Source organism: Pagrus pagrus, assembly GCF_965226575.1.
Source record: "Pagrus pagrus genome assembly, chromosome: 2".
Taxonomy (NCBI): Eukaryota; Metazoa; Chordata; class Actinopteri; order Spariformes; family Sparidae; genus Pagrus; species Pagrus pagrus.
The window spans coordinates 13,594,400-13,604,237 of NC_140186.1; the positions used below are offsets into that span (position 1 = coordinate 13,594,400).

At 40.3% G+C, this 9,838-nt stretch overlaps 1 protein-coding gene across 1 annotated transcript; it reads right to left on the reverse strand.

The window, feature by feature from the left end:
* Positions 1-3,558: 3,558 nt before the first annotated feature.
* LOC311273798 (arachidonate 12-lipoxygenase, 12R-type-like) lies at positions 3,559-9,838 on the reverse strand (the record flags this gene model as incomplete). The annotated part of the gene is made up of 14 exons (XM_084381021.1): positions 3,559-3,738; positions 3,942-4,112; positions 5,193-5,293; positions 5,427-5,548; positions 6,026-6,195; positions 6,285-6,371; positions 6,570-6,773; positions 7,549-7,692; positions 7,780-7,946; positions 8,435-8,535; positions 8,646-8,768; positions 8,946-9,027; positions 9,206-9,410; positions 9,686-9,838. 14 exons carry the CDS (start codon positions 9,836-9,838, stop codon positions 3,559-3,561), a joined length of 2,010 nt encoding a protein of 669 aa, XP_084237147.1.

The following is a 9,838-nucleotide window of genomic DNA, read 5'->3' on the forward strand; positions in this document are numbered from 1 at the left end:
GCAGGTCGTTTTGTGAAAGATAGGAGGACAGTTGGTTGTAGATGGCGCGTTCCAGGGTTTTAGAGAGGAATGAAAGAAGAGATACAGGTCTGTAATTGCTGATGTCAGCCGAGTCTAGGGTGGGTTTCTTTAGGAGTGTCTTTACTGTAGCTGTCTCGAAAGGAGCTGGAATACTGCCTGAAGTGAGGGAGGAGTTGATCAGGGCGGTAAGGAAAGGCAAGATATTGAGGTTTGAGGAAGTAAATACTACTTAAAGAAATCCCGTTCTCCATATCTGAGTTATGTGGAAACATAGAATGTTTGTTCTCACGCTTTATTACCCACAATCACGGGTTGTTCAAACAAGCTCCATCCTTTGTGTGCCATTTCCTGATCAAAGTTTAGTTATTTGAATATTACAGTAGAAGGAAACCAATATACTCATGATTCATTTGCTCTGGCACATGCATCCAGTATCTGAACATTATAACTACACTAATACAGCAGCAGGCCGCAAGTTTGTATTAAAGGGCTCTGTGTAACAATTTGCAGCAATTTACATGTATTAATCACTTTTTATCAGCCATATGTGAGTTGATTATTTAAGTTGTTTAATGCTGCTGGACTGTGGATTTCTTTGTGAAGGAATCGAGTCCTGTTTCCTGCGACACTCCAAAGGATGTGACTTTATGCATGTTTTAAATGCCTCTATCCAATGCGCCCCATAAAATCCTTTGGAAAATTGAAAATTAACTGAGAGGTTAAAAACACGGTACTGTAATGTTGACTGCTGACTGGACCTGAGGGGCAATTTTAGAACTAAATTTTATATTAACACCCCTAAAAATAGATAAATGATTTTGTTTCAAAAAATAATTCCATATTACCGTCAAACAATTATACTACAAGTTCAAATAGTTTTACTTTAAAATGTTTAATGTCCGCCCGGCAAAACGGCATCAACTGCTCTGATGTCCGGTGTTGTTCATAAGGTCATGCTGTTACACACTCCGGGCTTTAGGTGGCAGCATGCACCTTTAACTTTGGTCGTAAACGGAGATGAAGAAGTACGTTCATAGGGATTAACAATAAATTGAAACATTACCAGATAAAACAGCTGAATTTTCTATATCTTATAGAGGTTATAGAGTTCCAAAGTGTTGAACGAAATATTATAGAGCACTCCACAATCTTTGGTGTGAATAGTGTCAAAGATCGTTAGGTGACATCATTCAAATTGCATTTGTAATTAATTATTAGCTAATGTTAGCATACTGCGCTAGTCTAAATTGACTGATGCACTTATTAGACTACTTTTTTTACTCTCAGAGAATTAGGCTGAATGTTATATTTGCCGTACATGTATGGCCAATAAATTGAAGCACCCTGACTCATTGTAAATGTCTTTTTTTTTTTCCATAGATGGATATACAAACAGTCAGGTTCAGGTGAGTGAGCAAGTTCAAAATGATGTTACCTCACTGCATTGCTCGCAGCGATCAAATGTTAAATTAAAATATTTATATGAATTTATACCTTTTACAAGGTTATAAATTATCTGTGTTGTCAAACCAAAAGATAAACCTAACAGCCAAAGAGGGAGAGAGGAAAGAGAGGCAGAGGAGGAGAGAGAGCAGGATGACGTCAGCAGGAAGCAAGAGAGAGATCAAGAAGCAGGTGAGAAAGTAAAGATTAGATAGTTATGAATCCAAAGCAGCTTCTTTTTGCTCACATTCATTGCAGTGTCATGTTACCCGGTTTAGTATTTTATTTTCTCCCTCATATTTCATGTCTTGTCTTCCTGTGTTATTTTGTGATCACTCACCTCTGTCTCTGTTTCAGGTTCCTGTCTGCCCTGCCCCCTCCGTGTCTGTGTGCACCTGATCCCTGATTGTGCCTCCCTCACCTGTGTCTCATCACTCCCAATCAACCCTGCATATATTCCCCCTTTGTGTCTTGTCTCGTCGCCAGTTCGTTGATTCCTTTAGATCTCGTCACAGCCTTTTTTGCTCACAGTCAAAGTTTGTCCTAGTCATAGCTTTCTAGTGTTTTGGAACCTCGCTTGTTTTTTGATCTTGCCTTTTGCCTAACGTTGTCTGGATACCTCTGCCTGTCTGACTGCTTGCCCGTGTACCGAACCCTGCCTGTAATAAACCCTGCTTTTGATCATCCAACCGTGTCGAGTCGTGCAATTGGGTCCTTGCCTTCCTGTGCCTAGTTCATGACATGTAGTCGTCTTCAGGCATTTCACAGAACAGCGTGCATTAATAATCTCCAACCTCCTCTTGCATTTATTAATGTCACAAATACTATTTGGTTGCTTTATTTTCAGATTTGATGTAATTTTCTAGCTAAATACAGTACGTTTATGTATAATTGTCAGTGCAAAGAGGGAGGGAGGACGATGGAGAGAGAGAGAGTTGACAGATAGTGGAGTCAAGATTGTTATACATTTCATAGATGCTTTGTGTTTTTTCCACATTAAAAGCATGTTTACAACATAGGCTATGTCAGTGGACTTAATTAATCTTCATTAAAACAATGTCCTAGTTAACCATGTGTTATCTGTTTATGTCATAATACAAGGGAGAAGGAGAAGAACAGGGAGAGTCACATGGAGAAGGAAAAGAGAGAGAGCAGACCAGAGAGACAGATGATGGGACAGAGAGAGATGAGCTGCTTTCAGTTCACTCAGTCCCAAGACTACAAAAAAGGGAAGCAGTTCAGAGAAAGAAGAAGAAAATTATAGTGTGGCTTGGGGGTAGAGCCAGTGTCTTGTTATCGAATGGTCGCTGGTTCGTTTTTAATCAGCTTTGAACAATATAGATCATACAGCTAATCCAAGTCTGGTTTAAATATCGGCTTGAAATACAGCTTTTAAAAACCTGAAGGGCAAGTGGATCATTTTGAAGTGCAACAGTGTGTTCAGAGCAAACTTCTCAATGCAGCAGCTTCATGTTGTGAAATTAATTATGAGCCAAATTCTTCTTTTTTATAGAGGAAAAACACCCAACGTAGATGTTTTGAATCATTTCTTTATTATTATCATAGTATTATGAGTTTCTATAGCGAGTGTCTAAGGGCAGACACGTGTTTTACAGAAACAACTGACTCACGGAGCACAGGTCCATGGAGGGAATATGTTTTTTTCTGGCGACATACTGCACTTAACATAGCATTTTCCGTGTGATGAGTACATATAGATACATATAACAACATATAGCACAATTATTTAAACTTCATTGTGGCAAGAAGTCATGAGGCACAGTTTACTTCAAAAGCATCTTTCACCCCAGTAATATGGTCAGTTACATAACAACATTAAGTAAATTTAGCAAATTAATGTCCCCCATTAATTCAGTTTGATTAGATGCCCTATATATTTATTAACAACATAGGTTTTATACTGTGGATTTAGGATTTAAAGAGCACATTTTCACCACAGTTAAATCAAGTCAGCTGTATAAAAAGCATCACATGCAGATGTACAGTTATCAGTTAAAAACAGAACATGCACATCCTTTCTCACTTTGTTAACGTGAACCTGCCCACCACTGAGGAGCTCACACCACCTGATACTCAAAGGGACACACTATTTTCTACCTCTGTTGGTTTCAAGTATGTGTATGGGATTCCCAAACTTCCATTTCTGGCTTTGATGCGCGCTTCAAACTCTCCAAGTCTTCCTTGAAATTCCTTTATCAGCTTGCAGGGAGTCTCCTCAGTGAAATGGTGCTTTGGGTAATGGCCAAGAGGCACCTGATGAAATCATACATTAAAAGTTTTTGTTTTTTTCAAAAACATGTCACTGTTTATCAAACATATACTATTTCGAACATAATGTACAGTTTTATAAAGAGTGCAGGATGTTTAGCAGTGGCTCAAAGGTGGTATTCTGGCTGTGATGATATACAGACCTATGTTAATACTTTACGCTACTTAAATAAAGTCTTGGCACTTACAAAGTCAGTGGACTGCTTGCTGAGTAGCCACACGACGGCCATTCCATGAACTGTTGTGTTGACGTCAGGGAACGTGTCCAGCATCGTGGCCTCGTTTGTTGTCCCCTTTTTGGTTGGTGGAGGACGTTGCAGGGAGGTGGGGGCGTTGGGCATCCAGCCATCAAAGTCATACTGCAATGAATGATTGACAGATGACTGATTAAGAGGCCATATTAGGCTTTATGGGTTTTTCCCTCTCCTGTCATGTGTTATATCATATTATAATAGCTTTTTGTGTATGTGAAACATCTGCAAAGTTACACACTCTGCGACAACATACTGTCAGGAAAGGGGGGCGTGTGGGACGCAGGTGCGGACCCAGGGGTGTCTCAAAGTTATCCCAGAGGGATAACCACAAAATCGCAGAAGCGATGGATTGGAAAGGGGAGAAAAAACAACAAAACTGTATAGAGCCACTTCAGGCTTCCTTTATGAAATAAGGCACTAAAATGATTAACTAAACCACGGCTGCCAAGCAGCTGACTCAAAATCCTCTGAATGTGAGATAATGAGTCAGCACAGGGCAGTGGAGACTCAGGGTATATGAAGACTCCCCACACCTGGGCTTAATCACAGCCAGTCAAGTGCCACACACACCTGATTGCAGTGAGTTGATTCTCTCACCACTCTCACAGGGCCGAAAGTTTGAGTGCCCTCATACTCTAAGACATCAGCCTCAGTTGTAGTGTTTTATGCTTAATTTCCACAAATGTGTGTGACTTGTGTCCGTAGATCTGTAAATATACGGATAATGCCCCTAGTTTCCAACGCAAGGAAAATAACATTTCTTCACCTGTTAAGCCATAGGTGAAATGCTAATTCTGTCTGTTTTACGCCAGTCCGTCATGTGAAACATGAGGTTGGAGCACTACAGGGACACGAATAGCTAAGCTAGCACACTGTCATACGGTCTCTCCGAAATCTAGGGCAAAATCTAAGTCAAAAATATTCTTGTTGATGAGTTTCGCAGGCACATCAGATATCACATAGACTCCTATAGGAATGAATGGACTTCCAGTTGACTCGCCTCCGTACACGTATATATGTGGTAAACAAGGCGTTATGCTTTTATACAAAAGTAAACTGAGATAGTGACCTTAGTAAACATCATACCTGAGTATATTAGCATTTGTTGCATTTAGCTCAAAGCACGACTGTGTAAAAGTACAGCCTCATTAAGCATGGCTGTAGACTTAGGTTAAAAAGATTCACCTGTCCAGAGTTGACAGCCGCATGCTGTGCTGAGCAGGTGAAGATCACCATGGTGACGAACTTGACCACCTCAGCCACAGAGGTGAAGCTCCGAGGAATTCCTGAGAATTAGACAGAATATTGTGATTGGACAACTACATTAAAATTTGATTTATATTTGCATTTTGATAATAAAATGGTACATTAATGTGCACATTTATCATCATTAGAGTTGAGTTTTTCTGTAAAGCCCACCTGTGCTTTCCTGGGAGAGAAATCCATGGACATAAATGTCCGAAATCCACTTCTGCAGTTCGGAGTCTTTCTTGACCTCAGCATCATTCTTGTAGTAGTAGCTGAGCACTCCCTGCACAAACCTTTGAGAAATGTGTTCAAGTTCAGTAGGACACTTTCCTAATTGTCTTACATGTTTTTATACACACTGCAGTAGAAATACACTGTTTTTCTAATGCTACCAGACCAAATCGATCAAATTATGTCACTGAAACAAGTTTCCACAGGAGATATGATGCTCAAAATGTAATCATCCCTTTAACAGACGTTTATTTCACATTGTAAGCTTACATCACGTGTTCATCACGTGATGTTGTAATCAGTTCGGTCATTGTTTCAAATTGGCTTTACAGTCTGGCTGTCCTGCAGGCTTGTGTGAATGGCATTTCAAATAGATGTTACCAGCCTTTTTAGCTGTGTTGTTGTTATTTCATGGCCTCCATATAAATTCTAACAAACTCTACCACTGTCTTAGTCTTTACACTGTAAAGCAGTATAAAGACTTTTATTGACTTCATGTAACTAAGACCTAAGATCATAAAGCATAATGCATACAGTACCTGTTGATGATATCCCAAAGCCTGAGTCCATCATCCCTGTAGTAGAAGTTTGGCACATCCTGCAGTCCACGCTCAGCAATGTCATCTGGTATACAGAGGGAGCTGTAGGTCATCGAGGAAGTGGATCTCTTCAGGATTTTAGACATACCCTCTCCACCAGATGCTGCATACTAGGGATCAGTCACATATGTGAGGAATACAGCCAGAGAGGAATACTGTAGATTATATTGTTCTACTGGGCATGTTGGTCTTTTCATACCTTTGTGAAAACTCCTGTCTTGGATATCAGAAGACTTCTAGCCATGATGTTTATTTGCAGAGTGTAGCGAGTGTGAGGTATGATGAGCTGAGGGAGAGAAGGAACTTTGTTATTAACACTATTAATTGTAAACCAAGTTAGAAATCTTGATGCTTCAGTGTGAAATTCTTCACTAAATATATTCAAGCTAAAATATTTTTGGATCAACAACTTTGCAAGATCAAAAAACCAGCAGGTTAAATAGACTAAAACTACAGTAGGTTCAGTATTCTCCCTCACAGTTACCTTGTACAGAGGATGCACCATAGGCACGTTGCGCAGCAGTGACACTGTGAACACTTCAGCCAGCAGGTGAGTGCGCAGCAGGTGAACATTGAGCTCATGCATGTTGAAATCTGCACTTCTCACAAAGATCTTGGCAATCAACCAGTCGTACTCAGAATCAGTAGGAAAGAAGATGGGATTGTCGTCTGCTGGAGTCTGCTTCAGCTGCAGGAGAAGGAAGGAGGATGTGGTTCATTCAGTCCGTTAGATCCATCACCAGGACTGGTCAATAATGTTTTAGATTTTTCTAAAACAGATACAGCAAAATGTACCTGCACCTATCTGTGCACCCCTGGGCATGTTGTTCTTAAAATGAGGTCAGGCGCACTGATGGCGCACTGCTATTTTGAGACAGCAGAAAACGACTGCGCCATAGACCAAGACAACTGGTCAAAGACACAGTATTTTCCTGCTATTTGAAGAGCACATTGTTCAGACAGTAAGATGCTCCTACACAGACAGGCTCACATTGCGCGCTGCATACACTTATTTTATCATTAATGCTTTTAGTGATTTTAAACGTGTCCATGAGCGTAATGTCACTATACCTAGTACTGTGGCACTGGCACATTTAAGCAGCAAAACTCGGAGCTCCAGTTATTAACTTGACAGGAAACATAATTAAACTTTTATCCTCTAAATCAAATATTTTTAGACAGCTTTGATGGAGCTCTGGATTTATCAGGAAGACAGCTGCTTCACTAGTCTAAATACATGCATAGCCTCTTTGTGCTGTGCCTGAGCGCACTTGCACCATGTGCTTTAGATCAAGCACATAGATCGTTTCAAAAGGGCCCATAGATACAGAGTCTTGCTTCAAAAACACTTTCAGCAAGGTGGATGCTTCCTGTTACAGGGGATCATACATCTTACAGTTTGAATCATACCAAGCCTCTAGCTTGCAGCTTTGTTATTGCCTATATTTGTGTCATCATCTTACCTGAATAGCAATTGGCATCAGCTGATCTTGAGGTGTTTTGTGCAAGAGGACCAGGGGAGCCATCAAGTACTGCTTCTTCCTATTGATGACATTTGGTTTCACTCCATCCAAAAGTTTGTAGTCAACCAAGAAGATGTTGCCTTTCTGTTGGACATTTAGGGAGGATGAGAAATGACTTGCACTCACAAACATGATTCCAAGACGAAGATCACTCAAGGTCAAGACAGTCACCTTCATTTCTTCTTCCAAACTACATGGACCACGGAGGAAGACCATGTCATCAGTGACAGGAAAGTTACTGGGCAGGGCCGTACAGCGTCTGATCAACATGGGGTTGATGCCGTTTAGAAACTGGTAGCCGAAAAACACATCCTCCTTCCAATGTTCCTGAACATAGTCTGGAAAAAGAGGGAGTTGACTTCACTGAGTTTCAACCTTGTTTTAACACTGTTATTAGTCCAATTGTGCACTGCATGTGAAACAGAAAAATGGTGTTTGTTTTCAGTTTGTTTTTGTTACAATTTGTTTTGCATAAATCAGAGTGACAGACATGATGGACACTGTTTCTAGTTGTTTCAGTCATTTGTCAGTCAGAGTTTGATTATATGCAAATAAATACTGTTATCAGGAAGATCTAGACCTAGAAGACCTAGATACACACTCATTTTCTTTTTCAATTTTTCCGTTTAGTGAGCCAAGTAAAGAGGCCAATAGATTATCAAGCATTCAGTCAAAATTCATATCTTATCTCAGGAGTAGAAACAATTATAAAAAACATTAGGCAGCATGATAACATACAGTTGACTATTGAACAAATGCAGTTAAATGTATACTACTATGCTAACAGTATCAAATATTCCATTAAACTACTATGATGGTTCAGTACCTGCCATGTGAGTTTTATGCCAGAACACCCGATTAAGATGGTGCATATCCTTCCACTTCTTTGTGCAATTAGCCAGCCCCTCCAGTCTCAGCTCAATCATCCTGGTATATAAAGGAAAAAAGAGACTTAATTGTTAAACATTAAATGTTTTTTTATAAACAGGTCTAGAGAGCTGAAAGCTGAAATATCTGACAGAATTTGAGGAATTCACCCTGTGATTGCAGTGAAGGCAAACTGTACAGTCTTGGTGAAGGAGAAGCGGACCTCAGGAGGCAGAGAACAAGGGTCTTTTGCCTTTATGCAGTGTGGTATTCCCTCTTTATACACTTCCCAGCTGGGAAAAATAGAGCAGAGTAGTGAGGTCAGTCTAGATACTAGTTTATCTGCATCTCTAATGCAGATAAACTGGTATCTAGACTGACCTCACTACATAACAAATGTATATACAACCAAAAAGTGTAGCAGGCTTGTATGCATGTTGGTTTTGGGGCGCATAAATCTGAGCTCTCACCGATACTCTTCCTTTCTCCGCTTCAGCTCTTTCTCCCGACTGGACCTGCCAAGACGATGGTTGTCTTCAAAGACTCTCAGAGCTAAAAGAAAGAACCACAAGAAAGTTTAAACTTGTTGGTATATACAGTATGTTGGAGTGAATTTAGTCCTTATGCACCTCTGTATAATCTAGCTTTCAGAACTACTCTTTCTTGAATGTCTCATTACAGTAAACAGCATACAGGATTACAGGATGTCAGACAGCAAATTTCCACAAACCTGTTGCCTCTCTGAAGTGGTGCACCTTGCTGTCAGTGATCCAGCGGTGGATGGGGACTGTGTAGGTGTCTCCCTCAGGGGATTTTACTTCCACCTTGGCAGGGAACCAGTCTTCTTCAGGGAACAATGAGAAACGCTGTTTGTCTAGCTCTATTAGAACCAGCTTTCCAATGGATTCAGGGCAGGACACGGTAAAACTAGACACCTGGAATAAAGACAGAAATTGTTTGAAAACATCAAGATGTAGATAAAGTTTATTTAATAACCAAAAACAGAGCTGTAACATCACAATAATTGACATACAATTACTGAAGGTAGAAGGTTGAGCAAAAATACCATCTTATGGAGCTCATTATGGAGATTTTTCTGTATCATTTGGGGCCATAGGTTGAAAAGTTGCTTTGCAGCACATATCTTGGTGATGTACATATGAGTCTGAGATGGTTATTGTACATTTAGAGAAGGATATTTCAGACTTACTGCTCCTTTGATGAAGGCTAATGGCCCTTTGTAGTCTCTGAGCTGGGTGCGATGGCTCGCCCCATCTGTGCCCACCAGCTTAATGTAGACATCGCTATAACTATTGGCATGGTCAAGACTGCCTGTGAATACAGTCACTTCATAATCCACCAT